The sequence below is a fragment of the Podarcis filfolensis genome, assembly GCF_964270895.1.
Source record: "Podarcis filfolensis genome assembly, chromosome: 3".
NCBI lineage: Eukaryota > Metazoa > Chordata > Lepidosauria > Squamata > Lacertidae > Podarcis > Podarcis filfolensis.
This window is the reverse complement of record NC_139606.1, coordinates 2,732,674-2,752,045: the sequence shown is the minus strand read 5'-3', so window position 1 is coordinate 2,752,045 and position 19,372 is coordinate 2,732,674. Positions and strand designations below refer to the sequence as shown.

The window sequence follows — 19,372 nt, the reverse complement described above, 5'->3', positions numbered from 1 at the left end:
ACAGGGAACCAGGCAGAGGGCCTTCTTGGTGGTGGCACCTGCCCTGCGGAACGCCCTCCCATCAGATGTCAAAGAGATAAACAACTACCTGACATTCAGAAGACATCTACAGGCAGCCCTGTTCAGGGAAGTTTCTAATGCATGGCACTTTAGTGTATTTTTGGTTTTTGTTGGAAGCCGCCCAGAGTGGCTGGGGAATCCCAGCCAGATGGATGGGGTACAAATAATAAATTATTATTATTATTATTTTATTATTATAGGTCTGACAAAATCCCCATCAAAGGCTCCTGAGCAAACTTAGATGTCTGCTATCAGGGGGTGGATCATCTTAACAGTTGGAAGCATGGAGGAGAAATAAATGGACAGTTCTCGCAGTGAATGAATGGAAGTTGTCTCCCTCACCCCTGTGCACACAGGATCTGTTTTGGGTCTTCATGGATGATCTGAAATTAAGGGTGAGTAGTTAGGTGGCCAAGTGTCTGCATAATTAATTATTAAGGGTAGCAAAAACAAAAAAGGAATTGGGAAAAACTCCAAACTGGGCTATTAATGTGGCAGAATGTAAGATTGAAAGAGTTCCTGGAAATTTCAGTCTCATTCAAGAGTCACAGGAGCTGCACAGCAGAAGCTTTTATGAGAAGGTCAAGCTGTCTGTTTCCAATGCTTTTTCACTCCAAAATCACAGTCCTAGCCAGCCATAGTCATGAGAAAGTTCAAGACCAAAAATTCTCTTTCTTTTTTCCTTCTGCTTCATTTTGACAAGTGCAGGAAGTGGACGGGCACAATGTCAATAAATTTCAATTTGTTGTGTTTTTATATCTGTTTGTATATGTCATTATTACTTGCAATTCTTTCTGAAATATACTTTTTCTGCATCTCATTGAGGGTTGATCTGTGTAGCATTTCCATGTTTGTTTGTTTTTTAGATTTGCCTCATTGGCCCTGTTCAAGCTGAGGATATCAGTTATCAACATTATCTATTTTTGTACATTTATATCCCAAATGTCTTCCATCAGGTAAGCAGCATGAAAAGTTGTTTTAAAAGAACTGTATGAAAAACAAAGGAACTTCACAAAGGAGACCACAGTGCAAAGCTGCTGGCTTACAATTCTTCATGAGATTCAGTGCCATCAATTGTGGACTGAATTGGAACAAAGTATCTTTTTATACATATATAATAATCTTTATTAAGTTTTCCAATTTAACAATCCAATAAAAGCCACATTAAAAACATTCCAAATTATAAAATAATCAAACAGTTCATGTATTATTCCAAATTATAAATCTTTGTTTGACTTCCCATGCTCTGAGGTCGGGGGATAGCAATCATCTCACATTTGTGCTGCGTCTCTAAGTTAGTCCAGGTGATTCCCATAAATCAATCCGATGTTGATCCTTTGTTCATTTTTCTCAGCCTCTGAGTTCATCTTGCAAGCGAGTTAAATCAAACAATATGTTTCTGTGTGGGTGTTTATTTTCTTCCATGTCTTTCACTTTCACTTCTTTGTGCCTGTAATTATCAACTGCGACACATCCCAAATGGAGGAAATCTGACTTTCTGCCATTTGTATCAGGCGTATTTCCAAACCTCTTTGTTTTATCTCTGTCCAGATCAGTTAAGCCCATACTTTGGCTAGAAGCCTCAATTCCCATCTTCCATTCTTAACGATCAATTAGAATTAATTGCAGCTTCCTAAATCTTTTCCACAAAGTTAATAATAAGGTCAAAATGAGTCTTAAATATTAGAATATTCTCCAATCCCACTTGCATGCATAATTAATCGGTAGTCAGTCCCTTCCAGGGAGATTTGCCAAGTAAAATAGCAAATACGAAGAATATCAAAAAGAAGCAAAAAAGACTCACCCCCCTTTTGTTCCAACATACCAGTTCCATTGTGATGATAACCCCTCTTCCACTCGAATCCTTTAGCTCCTCAGTGGCTGAATCAATTAGCAGAGTAGTTTATCTGCCCTCACTCAGAGCATGCCCGTTAATTAAGTCCGAATTTTAATCTTAAAAAACAGGAGTTCACTCATGGCAACTTTGGAGAGTTGCGAAAGAGACGCACGATGCTTTCCACCCAGCGTCCTCAGCCCCCTCATGCCTTCCGGGTTGGGGGCAGGTGTTGGGCGATCTGTGGGTGAAGCTCCCTCCCCTTTGGTCCTGGCAGGGTTGGGAGGAGGATTACTCCCATTTCATCCTCAAAATATTCCGTGCTAAACGACTCTGATGAAATGAGCAGCCTCTGCCATGGCAAGCCAAACCGGAACGAAGTATCTTTATAATAGAATCATAGAATTGTAGAGCTGGAAGGGACCCCGAGGGCCATCTAGTCCTGTAATGCAGGAATCTCAGCTAGATCACACATGACAGATTGCAACCCAACCTCTGCTTAAAACCTCCAAGAAAGGAGAGTCTGCCACCTCACCAAAGGTAGATTTTTTGTGCTGTTAATAACTGATTTTTTTTTGCAGCCCCCACTGTTAACTGTTCTGTCTGTCCTTTTTGGCATTTAATTTGCTATGGACGTCACTGTTTATTATTTCCTCTCTCCCCACCTGGAATTCAGAGTAACACTTCATTAATAATAATAATAATAATAATAATAATAATAATTTTTATTTATACCCCGCCCTCCCCAGCCAAGACCGGGCTCGTATATCTGATGGGAATGTACTGTCGTCCATAAAACTTCATCCTGGTTTTTGAGTTTCTCCCTCTTCGTTTTTTTCAGTTTTCCGTCTGAAAATTGTTTGAAAGCTGTTACTTAAAATCCGCGCTGCCAGCTAAAATCCATGAACTTCGAGCAAAACTCCCGGACGCCTCAAATCCCGAGCCTTGAGGGCCCTTCAGGCCCCTTCTGCGCATGCGCCACAACCGCCAAGCTCCTTTCCTCGGGCGAGAAGCGCGTGACTTCGACGTCAAGGCAAAAGCCTTTCCTCTCGAGCCGAGTCTTCCCTCCTCCCGCTCTCCGCCCACCTCTTCCCTCAGCGGACGTACGACGGAGGGCAAAAGCCGGCTCCGGTGCGTCCTGGGCCTTGTAGTTCTCCTGGGCCGCAACCTTGATTCCGCACCACATTCCGTCCCGGGGCTACGGACTACAACTTCCAGGTGGCAAAGCGAGAGGCGGGGACGAGAGTGGGGCGTGGCTCTTTCGGAGCTCCGCCTTCTCTGCTGTATCCGCCGGCTGCTCCTCGGGAGAAGGTGACCTGCCAGGAGAGAGAGAGCGCGCGCTTCTTCCGCCGCCGCCGCCATGGTCAGTGAAGCTGAGCTCGGGATCAGATTATGCAGCGCGGCGTCCTCGGTCGGGTGGGAGGCAGAAGGTTCTGACGAGATCCTGGACCGGCGGCGAAGGAGCCGCCTTCACCCGCCGTAAAATGGAAGGGCAGCAAAGGCAGCGGCCTCGCTTGCCCTTCCGCACAGCTGCCAAGCGCCCGGGAGCCGGGGAGAGCGGGCCGAGGGTCGAAACCAGCGCAAGGTCCCTTGCCAGGAGGAGGAGGGGAGGGAGGAAGCGTCCCGCCTGCGGGCGCCTGAGGGCTCTGTTCTCCAATGCAGGGTCGGGGGGCAGAGACCCAGGACGGGGTGGGTCCCTCCGTTTCAAAAGGCTGACCAGGGACTGGGGTTGACTAATCGGGCTGGGCCATATGGGTTTAATGGGGGAAAACCAGGCCCACGAACCCCCTTCTTCGAGCAGTGCTGACGCAATTTGTCACCAGAATTTGAGTACCGGCTCAGGTAACTGCTTGGGGGTTGAACGTGGTGAAGGATGAGACATAGCTGTCCCCTTGGCTGAGTTATATGCTCAATAGATTAGTCTGTTACACATGAGACTCTTAAATCTCTTGGTCGTGGGTTCAAGCCCCACTTACTTTATTTATTTAATTTCTATACCACTTGATATAGTGGTTCCTTCCAGCTCTACAATCCTATGGTTCTGCGAATACACGTGGCAAGGACAAAGGAGAGTTGGAGTGATAGAGCTTCAACCATGCATGAAAGTCCTGGTAAATCAGAGCAAGCCCATAGCTGCTGTTCTCTCATATTGCAACTGCAGTGCATGCAATGAAAACATTTTCTGGGCTTCAGTACCTCGGGTTACATACACTTCAGGTTACATACGCTTCAGGTTACAGACTCCGCTAACCCAGAAATAGTACCTCAGGTTAAGAACTTTGCTTCAGGATGAGAACAGAAATCGTGCTCCAGCGGCATGGTGGCAGCAGGAGGCTCCATTAGCAAAAGTGGTACCTCAGGTTAAGAACGGACCTCCGGAACAAATTATGGTAAGTTCTTAACCCGAGGTACCACTGTACTTGGGTTTTGTGATGCACGCTGCCTTGGCTCTCTGTTTTTACAGAGTATGTGAGAAGAAGCTCTACCCAGTTACATTCTTTTTGCTACCATAAGCCTTTGTGGTGCCAGTGTGGTATAGTGATTAAGAGCGGTGGACTCGTAATCTGGGGAACCGGATTCGCGTCTCCGCTCCTCCACCTGCAGCTGCTGGGTGACCTTGGGCAGTCACACTTCTCTGAAGTCCCTCAGCCCCACTCACCTCACAGAGTGTTTGTTGGGGGGGAGGAAGGGAAAGGAGAATGTTAGCTGCTTTGAGACTCCTTCGGGTAGTGATAAAGCGGGATACCAAATCCAAACTCCTCTTGTAAATTGGAAAAGTATCTGCTTGGCTTGGAAGGTAACCTACAAGCGGTGATGGGGCAGGAAGGGAAAATATTTTTCTCAAATTTTGTCACTGTTGTTCATTAGTAACCAGGGTATATAGCACTTGAGGGGACAGGTGCAGAGAGCACTGCCAGCCTTGCTCAATAACAATGCCCCATTTATCGTCTTCAATTTCAGCAGTGTGTGACTTGCTGGTATTGCTGGAATGTCTCCTTGTATGACTTTCAAGGTGCTCTTCAAGTAGGCAAACTTCCAAATTCTGGTTGGGGCCATAGCCATAGTCTGATGCTTTCTGATGAAAGGACTGACTTAAGGTGCAACTTTATATTCACTGTGTTATGATGGTGCAAATCAATTGCAAAATTTTATCTGGTTTATGCTATGTGACCACTGAGTATCTCATCCACTGAGAGGATGGTATCTCATCCACTGAGAGGAGGCAATGGGTGTCCCATAAGACACACCCTTTTCCTTATGGTCTGCAGCTCATAACACTTTATTAGGTAACAAGTAAGAGTGTTATCTGTAAAGATTTAAATGCTTTTGGCGCTAGGGATGCGGGTGGCGCAGTGGGTTAAACCACAGAGCCTAGGACTTGCCAATCAGAAGGTCGGCGATTCGAATCCCCGCAGCGGGGTGAGCTCCCGTCGCTCGGTCCTTGCTCCTGCCAACCTAGCAGCTCGAAAGCACATCAAAGTGCAAGTAGATAAATAGGTACTGCTCTGGCAGCAAGGTAAACAGCGTTTCCGTGCGCTGCTCTGGTTTGCCAGAAGTGGCTTAGTCATTCTGGCCACATGACCCAGAAGCTGTACGCCAGCTCCCTCGGCTAATTAAGCGAGATGAGCGCCGCAACCCCAGAGTCAGCCACGACTGGACCTAACGATCAGGGGTCCCTTTACCTTTTAAGAAGCTTTTAAAAATATTTTGTCTTAAGGGGTAAAGGTATAAAAGCTCACAGGATCAGGCTGTTAAATTAGTGCAGTCTGTGATGGAAGCAATTAGGCACCAAAATTGTATAAAGAGACGGTGCTGTATAGCTAAGCCACAGAAGCATCTGGAATAAAGAAACTGTCAGTGTTGACTTGTAGCACAACCCTGGAGGGAAAATATTGATTTACTTTAACTACTAGAGACTAAATGAATGGCATCATTAATAAAACGCCCGTGAAAGCAGGAATGTTGATTGCAGCAATCTCCCCCATAATCCCCAACACACCATTTAATCCTGATGATGTCAGAGCACAGGACATATTCTGCAGTAAAACCAGAGATGGTATAAAGAATTAACTCTTAGTAACTCTTAGTAAGAAATTATACAAGTTACCTTTTTTAAAAAAAGCATTTAAATCTTTACAGATAACACTGTGAGCTTTTATAGTAATACAGCAGCGCTGTTGAAATATGGAAGAACTGTAGGTGGATCAACATGCTTGTGCATCTACTAGGTTTGTGGAAGCCCGCATGAGCATTCCAGTTGTTTTGGACTTCCAACAGCCCTGGCCTACATACCCACTGGTTGGAGGTGAAAGGAGTCCACAGTTCACTCCCAGCCTAAACTGAAGGGATCTGGAAACTTGTGTGGTGCCACATCACCTCCCTCACACTCCCAGCTGCAGGCTCTGGCACTCAGTGAAGAATCCAATTTTATATGCAGAATTATGAGAATTATTAATTGCAAGCAATTTTAAGTTGAGCTTATAGTCATGACTTCACGTGGGGAAGGGTGCTCCATTCTTAACCTGAAACTGTTCTTAACCTGAAGCACCACTTTAGCCAATGGGGCCTCCTGCTGCTGCCACTGCGCCACCGCTGCGCGATTTCCGTTCTCATCCTGAAGCAAAGTTCTTAACCCGAGGTTACGGTCTGTAACCTGAACCGTTTGTAACCTGAAGCATCTGTAACCCGAGGTACCACTGTACTAATAAGTCTATTTAACTTTCTCCTTCCCTTTACAGGTATGATGCATTGTCTTTCATGATTGCTTTCACTAGTATAGGTTCTTTACTCATAATTAATCATCACATTTAAATGGATTTGTATTTCTCTAGTTTAAACCAGTTCTTTTTGTTGATAACCATGATTATTTTATCCAGTTACTGTAAACTGGCCAACACCAGTAACTTAGGAAGAGGATCTTGGGGATTGTAATTAATACAGACTTCAAACAGCTGGCATCCAACATTACATAAGTTGCAAATCCTACTAAACCTGAAAAACATTGTCTTGCTAAGTCAAAGTAGTGCATCAGATATAAAATAGCAGACTTTTTTTCCCCTTGTTGAAACTTGCATTTTGTTTTTCTTGAGGCCACATCATTTCTTTTGTTCAAACTTTTTAATCTAAGAGCTGTTGCTTGAGTGAGCTGAAATTTCTCTGCTTTGAAACAGCAGCCTGCATCATTTTGCTAGCAATGAATAGACTCAAATACCTTCCTTAAATGAGCACAACACTTAGCTTACCCCACGAGTTTGATGTGAGAGCAGATCTGGCCAGTGCCTAAATGGAAACCACATATGGCCACATTGGGTTCCATGATGAAAGAAAGGCAGGGTACAAGCATAAGGAGAACTGCTCAAGCATAAGGAGAACTGCTCCCCATAAGATCTATTAACTATGTGCATGCATGTTCTCTATAGCAGTGTGTCAGTTTCCTATGTCATTGCCTAAAGTCAGATGTTTAATTGTAGATACTAAAAGTTGCAAGGCACTTTATATTCTCATATATATCTGACAGTATAAGGTTACCTAGTATATTTTTCACCCTTGTCTTGTTATATGGTGGTCTTAAATAAAAATTGTCTTTCAGCTTTTCATTTTCTACATGTAACTGCCATGTTTCCAAAAGACTGTAGTTTTTGAGAAATCTCTTTAAAATAGCTCATGTTTAGGCTGGTACAGAATATTGATGTTTCTGTATTCTGCATGGGAGATTTGTCCTTTTAACTTTTCTGTTCTGTTTATAAGTTTAAAACGTGTCTTGGCTATCCCAAGACTGAATAATTATAATGAATTCCTGGCAGTCTGGTTCGTTCACAGTTGGAAGGTTAGCTGAATCATAGACCTCCTAACAGCCTTCCTGACAAATTATTTGCCAAACGCTAACTTTTATGAAAGTTCATTCTACAGTAACGAGAGAAAACGTGTTTATGGAAATCTACAAATATTCTTTCTCTTTCAGTCCAAACCAATCAAAGTCCTCGTGACTGGTGCTGCTGGACAGATTGCCTACTCTCTGCTCTACGGCATTGCTAAGGGTGATGTCTTCGGAGCAGATCAGGTAATGGATAAAATGATAGCATACCCATAAGCAGTCCATATGAGCACAAAGGTCAACTCTGCAGTTGTTAACAGACATCCAGTGCAAGAAAAGGGCCTCATTGATTTTTTTGTCAATTGTTATTAAAATGACTGTCTTGTGGAAGGAAAGTGAGATTCCATTATGCAGAAATGAGTTTTTTAATATATATTCATTGTATAGAATGGTAACAAAGATTCTGACAAATTATAAATTACTCTTAAATATATTTTGTACTGCATTAATATGGTGGTACAAACAGGACAAGGAATCTAATTTAATTTGATCTTACATGTAATCTGATCAATATTAAATAAACTAAGTAACTGACACAACTGTTGTTGCTTTACAGCCTCTTATTCTTGTGCTATTGGATATCACTCCCATGATGACTGTATTGGACGGCGTACTTATGGAATTGCAAGACTGTGCTCTTCCTCTGTTAAGAGGTGACAAGAAAATTCAGTTTGTGCTCTGTCTGCAGATGCTTAGGTTTGAAATATATAGGCAAATGAGAGACACATTACTGCCAAATTTAACAGCATTGTTCAGTGTAGTGGCCATATATGTCAGGGCAAAAGAGGACCATTTTGCCATTCTGTAAATTGAAGAGATGTTGGCTTGCATGAGGAATTAAATGTAAGATTTATAAGCCGAACACATTAAGCAGACTATGGGAGGTATAGTCTGTGGTGGAAGAAAATAATTTTCAAAGCACTGGGGAAGCTTGTCCGGTAGTATACTTGCACATTTTACTCTACTGACCACTAGTGTCAATTAAAAGAAAGTCAAATTTAATAGAAACCTACTTCACATTGATTCAGTGATTGTACATTAGTGTGATGTAGTTAATTTCAGTGATGAAAGCTTTTGCCTTTGGTTATGCTTACCTAATAAAGTGGCCACTGAATCATTATTTCAATAACCTTGGAAAAAATGGGGAAAAATGGGAGAAAAAGGAGACTTGTGTTTTCTTTTGGCTTGCATCTAAACCAGTGCTTTCAAACTTGGCTTTCCAGCGGCTGTTGGACTACAACTCCCATCATACCTAGCTAGCATGACCAGTGGTTATGAATGATGGGTTGTAGTCCAGCAACAGCTGGAGAGCCAAGTTTGAGAAACACTAATCTAAACAAAGTTTAGACCAGTTTGGATCATGGATGTCACGAAGCAAATTCACTTCACAATTTATTAATAGGTTGAGGCATTAGAGAAAAGGCATTAGGTTGAGGCATTAGAAAAAGAGAGAATTGACACTTGAGCAGAAGCAGTAGCAGACTTTTTGATATGCTTTGGGATTTTGGCCACAGCCTTGTTATGATTAGTTCTGAAGGCACTGGTTTCCCCTCATAGTTTTACCATAAACTCATCTTTCAGCCCTCTTCCTCTCTACTTACAGAGGTAATTGCAACTGACAAAGAAGATGTTGCATTTAAAGACCTTGATATAGCCATCCTAGTTGGCTCCATGCCAAGGAAAGAGGGCATGGAACGCAAAGATCTGCTCAAGGCAAATGTGAAAATTTTTAAGTCACAAGGAGCTGCATTGGACAAGTATGCAAAGAAGACTGTTAAGGTGAATACAGCTGGTGTGACGTGGTTGCTAAGAGAATGAGCTGTGCCGCAAGAGATTGCTGATTTACATATCATCTCATCGTCACTCTCTTACTTCTGTCCATAATATAAGGCTACTAAGTCTGGTCTACCCTTTAAGCTGTTAAAAGGATTGCTATCATAACATGTGAAGTACTTTGAACACAGAAATGAAGTTGGCACTTCTTTAATTACAGTCGAGCATCCAAGTTTTAAGCTACCTGAGTCTTTAAAAGGGGGGAAGACATTTTTGTAGCATTTGTCTTGTTAACCAGTTTACAAAATGTTTCTAGTTTAGTAATTTGCCTTTTATCAGATTTCAATTTCCACATGATGAGTGAAATGTTGGTTTACACAATTTATATACTGCCTTAGCATTAAAAAAAAATCTCTAAACTATAAATCACATCTGAAATCTCAGCAATTGTGGTTTAGTTGGCTGGTCACTTGACAGACTTGCAGTAAATAGTCCACTTTCTTCCTTGCCCCCCAATCAGGTTATTGTGGTAGGCAATCCAGCAAATACTAACTGCCTGATTGCCTCAAAGTCTGCTCCATCTATACCAAAGGAGAATTTCAGTTGTTTAACCCGTCTGGATCACAACAGAGCTAAATCCCAGGTAGGAACTCTCTTCTAAGTTATAGAAAACACCTTTTTGTTCTTTATGTACACCAGTTTTTTGAAATAATTTGTTTAAAAGGGGTAGGGAATCTAAATGCTTCAAATTACCATCTGATCTTGGCATTTTCTGCTTCCTACCCTCAATAAAACTAGATTGCTATCAAAGTTGGTGTGACTGCCAGGGATGTAAAGAACTGCATCATCTGGGGGAATCACTCCTCTACTCAATATCCAGATGTTAATCATGCCAAGGTGAAAGTGCAAGGAAAAGACATTGGAGTTTATGAAGCTGTGAAGAATGATAACTGGCTCAAGGGTGACTTCATTACTGTAAGTTAATAATGTGGGTGATTTCGTTTTTTCTTGTCTTGTCTATTGCAGCAACGTAACATGAGTAGCAGATGTTCCAGAGTCAGGATTTCAGAATATCAGCTTCTACATTAGCGGTTTTGTACAGTGGCCATGCTCTGCCATTTGAATGTAGATAAACTCTATGCATGTATAGTCGTGGGAAAAAGAAAGTACACCCTCTTTGAATTCTGTGGTTTTACATATGAGGACATAATAACAACCATCTGTTCCTTAGCAGGTCTTAAAATTAGGTAAATAGAACCCCAGATGAGCAACAAAACATGTCATATTACAGAGTGTCTGAATTCAGAATTCAAAGAGGTTTTCTTTTTCCCAGGACTGTATGCCCTACACCAGTGGGACCACTGCATGGATACACAATTCCCCCATGTGCTTTATTTCAATGCTATTGTAGCTAAGGAAGCAATCTCCCAGAAGAATTTGAACATGGAAAAGAAGTAGTCAATATAGAGAGACTTGCGGCATTTTACCGAAAAAGATGTAAAATGAAAAAGTTTGAGGATATTAGAAATCAGGTAATGAGTTGGTTGCATTACTACCAACTGAATGATGTCATAAAAAGTGTGGCTTCAATGTCCAAAGTTCTCAGTCTGAAAGGGAACCAATAGAGAAAACTGATTTCGAGGATGTATAAGATATTGTTAGCATAGGAAACCCAAGACGAAATTGTTAAATCTGGGCTAGGGGTGTGGGCTAGGGGTGTGGGGCATCATAGAATTAGAATCATGGGAAATCTGGGTTGAAATTCACAGCATGTTATACCTGGAGGGAGAATTTTATGAAAATGATATGTAGATGGTACCTAACACCAAGTAAATAAGCCAAAATTTATAAATCAACATCTAATCTTTGTTGGGAATGTGGTGGCCGTGCAAAGTAGCTAAGGACTTTTGGGAAATGATTTACCGTATTTTTCGCTCTATAGGACGCACCTAGTTTGGGGGGGAGGAAACAAACAAACAAACAAAAATCTGAATCCCAAAAGCCAGAACAGCAAGAGGGATCTGGCTTCTGGGATAGCCTCTTGTTGTTCTGGCTTCTGGGATAGCCACTGGGATAGCTGGTCTAGCTTTTCGCGAAGCCTCCACAGGGCACGGGGAGCCTTCATCCCCGTGTCCTGCAGAGGCTTCTGGGACAGCCCGCGAAGCCTCCGGAGGGCAGCGGGATGAAGGCTTCCGCTGCCCTGCAGAGGCTTTGCACCGCTAACCCTGAAGCTAGAACAGCGAGATGGAGCGCTGCACAGCACTCCATCTCGCTGTTCTGGCTTCGGGGACAGCCTTTGAAGCCTCCGCAGGGCAGCAGGGTGAAGGCACCCCACTGCCCTGCAGAGGCTTTGCGCAGCTAACCCCAAAGCCTTTGGAGCACAGCTTGATTTCCTGCTGCGCTCCAAAGGCTTCAGGGATAGCTGCCTGAAGCCTTTGGAGCACAGCGGAACCTCGTGCTGCGCTCCAAAGGCTTCGGGTTCCTTTCACTGAAGCCAGGAGTGCGCACTAACCCCTCTCGCTCTCCAGGCTTCAGCGAAAGCAACACGTAGCCTCCGGATCACGGGCACCAATGATAAGGAGCGTAGCCTCTGCGCTTTGGAGGCTTCGCGTTGCTTTCGCTGAAGCCAAGGAGCCTGCATTCACTCCATAGGACGCACAAACATTTCCCCTTAATGTTTGGAGGGAAAAAAGTGCGTCCTATAGAGTGAAAAATACAGTATAATGAGTTGAAAAGGATATTCAAGGTAATCCCCCCCCCCAAAAAAAAACACCCAGAAGCTTTTTTTTAACTAGGGATACCTGGAGCAGATATCCAAAAAACTTGTATAAATCTATTTCTTTACGCAACCACGGTAGCACGAATATTGTATGCACAAAAATGGTGCGATGAGGTGATACCTACCAAAGAAGAATGGCAGCTGAAATAGATAGAATATGTAGAATTGGTAAGTAAGATTTGAGGATTTGAGTGGGAACAGCAGTGGGGGTGAACTTTTTGTTTTTACTGTGAGATAAGGTGAAGGTATAGGGTAACTATAATATGCAGCACAAATTGAAATTTTGAGTGAACCATGGAGGAAGGGAGAGAATTTTGTAGGTGGAATGATTGATTGCTAAATTTGAAATGTCGAATTGTTTAAAATTTGTTTATCTTCTTTTTTAAAAGAAAAAATAAGAGACGCTGCCAGGCACTTTTGAGGGAGCCCCCTGCCTCCAGCTCACGTGAGCCAGAGGGCGGGGACTGCCCACGCCTCAGATGTTCAAGCCCCCATACTGCTCTTGCAGCAGTCAGAGTGGTATGAGGCTGAGCAGTGTATCTTGGCTGCGTCTTCCTCCCCTAAGGTGGGGAGGAGAAGCAGCCGAGATACATTTCAGGCATTGTGATATATCAGCGTATACTGGTATTTAGCTGCTGATAGATCATAATGTTGAAAACCAAATCTTACCCAGCAACAATATCAAGATAAAAGGTTAATGTCCATGGATCTGATTAAATTCCTAAATCTGATTAAATTCAGCCTGGGTTTTGTAAAGCTCTATTGCAGCCATAGGCAAACTTGGCCCTCCAGATGTTTTAGGACTACAACTCCCGTGATCCCTAGCTAACAAGACCAGTGGTCAGGAATGATGGGAATTGTAGTCCCAAAACATCTGGAGGACTGAGTGTGCCTATGCCTGTTCTGTAGACTTCATGTGAAGTTGGTATATTCCCTGTTCTTTTGTGTTCTAGATTGTAATCTTTGAAGGCAAGGAATGTCTTGTGTTTTATTTATCTGAAAGCTACTCTGGGAGTTTTTGGGGTGAGGAACTGGGTAAAAATGCTTTAAATGTTTTTCATTGTCCTTATGTAGACAATATTGGTAGCCTCTCTGTCTTGGACTCATTATAATAAAGAATAATTATGGTAGTAGCTGCAAATAGTCCAGTAATTTTCCTCTGTCAATACTACAGACTGTTCAGCAGCGAGGTGCAGCTGTTATTAAAGCCAGGAAGCTATCAAGTGCAATGTCGGCAGCCAAAGCTATCTGTGATCATGTGAGAGACCTTTGGTTTGGCACTCCAGAGGTAAGTGTTGCAGCAGCCCATAGAGAAGCTAGCTTTGATAATAGCTGTTTAAAGTTTAGTATATACTTCCTTTATATTAGGCATACAGCTGATCACCTGATAATCTTATATATGCTTTCATGAATCTCTTGGTAAAATCACAAATGTGATAAAATATCACAAATGTGATAAAACTGATCATAAGTGTAAAGAGAAAAATGGCAAGTTGATATTCTGGAATGCAAAGAATTGTAACAGGATGCAGACCCTTCCTTCAGAACGATATATGCTTATGCCAAATGTGAAGTAAATAATTGGGAAAGTACTACACTATTTATTTGTATTCTTATTTAAAGGGTGAATTTGTTTCCATGGGTGTTATTTCTGATGGAAATTCATATGGTGTCCCTGAAGATCTGATCTATTCATTTCCTGTTGTAATAAAGGTATGTAAAAAATATGCAGTTTCTGAAATACTTGTTAAGTAAATGTGATACTGTGCAAAGTTCAAGAAGCACAAGTGCAATGTGGACATCACTACTGTGCGCATTAAAGAATCTATAAAACAGCAACAGCAGTTTAGATACTACCCCTAAAGCACATAGTGCAGGATTTAACTAATGAGTCCTGCAAGTGGAGCCACTGTGAAGGATTTCTGTTTGTGCAGTGGGGCTCCCCTTCTCTCCTCGTCATTCCCCCTCAAAACTGGCTTTGGGGAGCGGGTCAGGAGAACCCTCAGAACAGCACGCAAGGGGCATTTTAGGAAAGCTAAAATGCTTGGCCTGACAGAACAATCACCTTTGTGTAACGATGAACTCCCTCCCACACCTCTTTTTTTTGTTGTTGAAATAATTTTTATTGAGTTTTACAAATATTTTTTAGGCAAAACATACATCTTACATATAATATATAAAAACCACTTGGCCATCTCAGCTTGAGACTTCCCTCCTCCTCGACTAATGGTTTTCCTATTTATACTCTAATATTGCATTTTATTATTGTGGTTATTACCCTTAAATCCTAATCTTAAATAAACTATTTAAGAATCATACTACAGTTGGACCTCTGGTTGTGGAAGGGATCCGTTCCTTGCGCGCATCCCAAAGTTTACGTAAACAGAGGTTCAACTGTAGTAATAAATGATACATCTAACCGTATAAAACTTCTTGTAACTCTACTAACAATGTCAGTTGTTTACAGTTGTCTTTCAAATACAGCATAAATTTATTCCAGTCTTTCAGAAAGGTCTGGTCTTGCTGGTTCCAAAATTTCCCTGTCAATTTCGCCAAATCTGCATAGTCCAATCGTTTCATCTGCCACTCTTCTTTCGTCGGAATCTCTTCCCGTTTCAATTTTTGGGCCAATAATATTCTTGCTGCAGTTGTTGCATATAAAAAGAGTGTTTTATCTTGCTTATGTATTTCTCTGCCTACAATACCCAGTAAAAAGGCTTCTGGTTTTTTTACAAATGTATATTTCAACATTTTTTAAAGTTCATTATACAGGTATATCATTTCCCAGAAAGCCTTCACTTTCTTAAAAACCCACCACATATGAAAGAAGGTACCATCTTTTTCTTTACATTTCCAACATTGATTATCTGATCAGTACATTTTTGCTAACTTCACTGGTGTTATATACCATCTGTACATCATTTTCATTACATTTTCTTTAAGCGAACTGCGAGCTGTAAAATTTATTCCGTCTTTCCAAAGTTTTTCCCAATCTTCTAATTGTATATTATAACCAATATCTTTTGCCCAATGTACCATAACAGATTTAACTTCTTCATCTTTCACATGCCATTCTAAAAGTAATTTATACATTTTTGACAGTATTTTAATTTTAGAGCTTAACAAATCTAATTCAAACCTGGATTTTATATACTCAAATCCATTATTTTTTTAATCTTCTTTAAATATTTCATTTATTTGACAATAATGCAACCAATCTTTTACTAAACTTTTAATTTCTTCATAAGATTTTAATTCCCACTGATTATCTATTTCCATCACCAAATCTTCATAGGTGGCCCAATTTCTTTCCATATTTAGCTTTTTTACACTTATAGCCTCTATAAATAATAACACTGCTTGCTTATCATTCCTGGTCGTCAAATATTCAATTATATCAACTATGTTTCTTATGTTATCTTTCATCTGACTACCAGGAAGAAAGCCAGCTTGGTCTTCATGTATTATATCTTTTAATACTCTTTTCAATCTGTTTGCTAAAATACTTGAAAACAGTTTATAGTCATTATTTAACAATGAGATTTGCTTATAATTTTTAATTTGTAAGAAATCTGCATCCTGTTTTGGAATCAAAGTAATAAATACTTCTTTCCATGTTGCTGGATATCTCCTGTTTTTAAAATATTGTTCATCACATCTTTCAAAGGTATCATCAAGGTTTGCCCCCCCCCCCAAACTCAGTAATATATTGAATACAGTATCTTAGTAACTGTAGACATAGGGTGGTCATTCAAATCATATGCAACACTTACATTGTTTTCATAACAGTTTAACGTAGCTTTCTCCAAAAAATACTTGGAGTTCTAATTTGGCAAAGTGTGAAGAATACATTCTTAAAGTTCCCTAAAACACCTCCGCTGGTTGGGAATGACCAACTTGTTTATTACAAGTCTGTGGCTCTATGATTCCCTATATCTATGTCTAGTTTGTTTTAAGCTCCTGTGCGGAGTCTAGTGAATACCTAATCCAACCTTCTCCAAGCTGGTGCCCTCCTGCTGTTTTGGAGGACACCTCCCATTATCCCCAGTCAGCCGGAAAGGCTGACCTAATCAATAGCCCTGTCACACCTTTATCCTGTAACACTGTGGAGTTGAAATTTGTTATGGTTTAAAGGCTTTAGAAGTCACCAATTCATTTTTCACAGGATAAAACATGGAAGTTGGTCGAAGGCCTTCCTGTTAATGACTTCTCCCGTGAGAAGATGGATTTGACTGCCAAAGAGCTCACTGATGAAAAGGAGACTGCTGTGGAGTTTCTGTCCAGTGCATGACTAGGTACTGCTCAGGATGCTTCGGGAGATGGCTTAAACACAGAGGAGTCTAAAAGTCGTCTCTAAATTCAGCATCAAATGTGATTACTGTATCCGTCAGTTGTCTTCCCCGCCCTGCTGCAGCAGTCAGTACCTGCTTTGTTGGTACATCTGTGCCTGTTATTGAGTGCTCTTAGTAATGAAGTTATCACACAACATGTTTCGAAAGTAGTTTGCACACTTGACCAAATCTTCTTGATTTATTACTGTTTGCTTCTTGTTATTGCATTGTGCATTAGAAGGATAGTAGCCTTTCAGCTTTAATTACACTAAAACCAGCTACATAGTGCTAAAAGCTGATTTTATGAAATGGGCTTTAGCACTTTATTCATCAAGTACAATTAGAGCCACCATTGGTCTTTATCAAAGTGCACAAGAGCCTATATTTCTACCATTAAAATCTCTTAAGTAGGAAATGCATTTTGCATACAATGAATGTACCATATGTTGACCATCATTGATGCACAAATTTTACTGGAAATTACATTAAATGTTGCTGAGTAAGCAGCTTTTGTGGTTTTTTGTTTACCTTGCTTTCATGAAAGTATGTAAAACACAACCTTCACCATAAAGCAGATTGTGTGCATTTTTTAAAATAAAGCAAATCTGGAACTAGAGTGGTTTGAAGGTACAACCATGCACAGAATATACAATACCTCTATGGCAAACTCAAACAGATAATAGAATTTCTCTGTACTCTGCACACAGAGGACCTACTACTTGCTGCTTCTTCCTCTTGCTTCAAATATAGCCAAAGAAACCTTTTTTATTATTTTTAACCTCTCGCAACCCTGAGCTCATTTGGAGCTTTGGCCTGCCTGACCCTTTCCCTGCAACTGTTGGCTACTCTTTCTTCATTTCTTATACATGCCTTCTTAAATCTCAGCTCATCTGCAAGCTCCTAATGCTGTCACACTGGTTTCTTTCGATGCCTACCACTTTTCTTATTGGAATTGTCTGCATTTGTACCTTCAGTAGTTCACTTGGACTCCCTTCTCTTTGAGTATTTCTGGCCATAGTACTACACCCAGTAGTTCTTACAGCTTTTGGAATCAGCTTTTTTAAAGTCTAAAGTGCATGTCTGACTACACTCAGCTTTCCCTTGCCTGTGTATAATGAAACCCAAGAGGACGCGATCACTTCTTCCCAAGGTTCCCAGTACTTCCACTTTGTCAAATACAGTAGTTTCTCCCTCTTGGTGAGGACCAGGTCCAGTATAGATGACTCCCTCATTGCTTCTTCCACCATCTGTGAAATGAAATTGTCAGTGAGGCAGTTGAGGAATATGTTGGACCTTACACTCTTGGGAAGGAGAGAAATGGAGCAAGGCAGAATGATGGAAGAGACACACCAGTACAAGTCTACTTTTTCTCCTGTCTGAGTGGCAGCATTTTGCAGCTCTGCCCTGGATAGAATGTAAAACAAAGGAGGGTTGTTCTTCCTAATAACCCTTTCAATTCTCTAAACAGTCCACCTGTATGAACACAGCTTAAGTAAAATATTAGGGACATAAGGCTGTTCTGTAATGTCACCCAGTGTAGTGGCAATATTTATTCAGTTACAAAAAGTTGAGTCAGAAAATTAGTGATTGCTTAATTGAACTATTTCCTTGTTTAAGTGGAATCAGTTCCCTGCAATGGGTCTTGGGAAATGAAAATTTCCAGTTGAGCCTGTAGATGGAGCTATAAGAGTAGATACTCATGAAAATCAATAGAGAGTTGGAAATCTGAAGTAAAAAAAATATATACTTTCCTGTAGAGTCTGTCTGTTCCAGGAACCCAACAGACAGGATAAGAAATTATAATGTTGCAAATGCATCTCTATAGCAGCTATTTTTTAAATCTTCAGGAGACTTCCATGAGGATCCCCTTTATATTGCTGATGATACTATGACATGTTCTAGGGCACCAGTTCAGTTTGTTACCATTCTCCCAATCAGTTAATAAGAAACTGCATTTGAAAATTATTGGTGGGGTGCCATGTTTTTGTCACGCATCCCTTGCTGGTTATGGTGGGTGAGTGATATTTGTCAGTGCACTTTATTTCATTCTATGAATAGTATTACCAGTGTTTTGCACTCTGGCAGTCTTCATAAATGCCAGTGCTAGCCACGTCAATGGTTCTAAGTGCTTAACTGAAGAGAGTGTGCAACAGGATCAGGATATTAATGCACCCAACCAGGAGCACACCCCCGTTTTCAATTAGATAGAACCACATAGAAGCCTAATTTGTATGAACTGTGGATAAGCATGTAAACCTATATGTAGATATATCTGTCAGCAGGATCTTGTCATTTTTATTTAATTAATGAGAATATTTCTAAAGCACTCACTCATAAAAAGCATCAAGGCAGTGTACAATAAATTCATTAAAACTAAAAATTTATTTTTTAATACAGAACAATTGACCAACACGGAATTAAGTTATTTATATATTTAAAACACAACTCATTATTTAATGAGATATAGTGTTTACTCAAAATCTCTTAAGTGCTTTACATAAAACAATATAAAATATTCGTAAGACACTACTGATATTATTTTGAAAAGTAGATCAAAAATATACCAATATATAGATAATATTATATGTCTAGGTAGCTGTGCCCAAACAAAAGTTTTTATTACACAGGTGCCATAAACAATACAATGAAAGTGTGTTCCTAGTATAATAGGGAGGTGTTTCAGAGAGTAGATTCTGCCACACTTAACGGAATGACGCTTT

At 40.9% G+C, this 19,372-nt stretch overlaps 2 protein-coding genes across 4 annotated transcripts in view; one reads left to right on the top strand and one right to left on the bottom strand.

Moving 5' to 3' along the window:
• The window catches only part of WDPCP (WD repeat containing planar cell polarity effector), a 195,272-nt gene extending 192,175 nt beyond the window's left edge, over positions 1-3,097 (bottom strand). The window contains exon 1 of one of the 3 annotated variants that reach the window (XM_083606502.1): positions 2,981-3,097. The gene's annotated coding sequence lies outside the window, so the exon portion shown is untranslated. Of the gene's footprint in view, positions 1-1,864; positions 2,742-2,980 lie in introns of those variants that run through there. The other 2 variants (XM_083606498.1, XM_083606499.1) reach the window with 2 other exon arrangements.
• A 31-nt stretch (positions 3,098-3,128) lies between these two features.
• On the top strand, positions 3,129-17,158 carry MDH1 (malate dehydrogenase 1). The gene is made up of 9 exons (XM_083606716.1): positions 3,129-3,257; positions 7,857-7,955; positions 8,326-8,422; positions 9,373-9,548; positions 10,063-10,185; positions 10,341-10,517; positions 13,496-13,609; positions 13,945-14,034; positions 16,487-17,158. The coding sequence occupies exons 1-9, from the start codon at positions 3,255-3,257 to the stop codon at positions 16,610-16,612; spliced, it is 1,005 nt and encodes a 334-aa protein (XP_083462842.1). The 5' UTR covers positions 3,129-3,254; the 3' UTR covers positions 16,613-17,158.
• The last annotated feature ends 2,214 nt before the right edge of the window (positions 17,159-19,372 follow it).

What these genes read in the sequence shown, in the direction of transcription:
- MDH1 (XM_083606716.1), top strand. An exon ending in TCAAGGGTGACTTCATTACT is followed by an intron (nt 10,518 to 13,495) that starts GTAAGTTAATAA and finishes TCAATACTACAG; the next exon opens with ACTGTTCAGCAGCGAGGTGC. An exon ending in CATTTCCTGTTGTAATAAAG is followed by an intron (nt 14,035 to 16,486) that starts GTATGTAAAAAA and finishes CATTTTTCACAG; the next exon opens with GATAAAACATGGAAGTTGGT.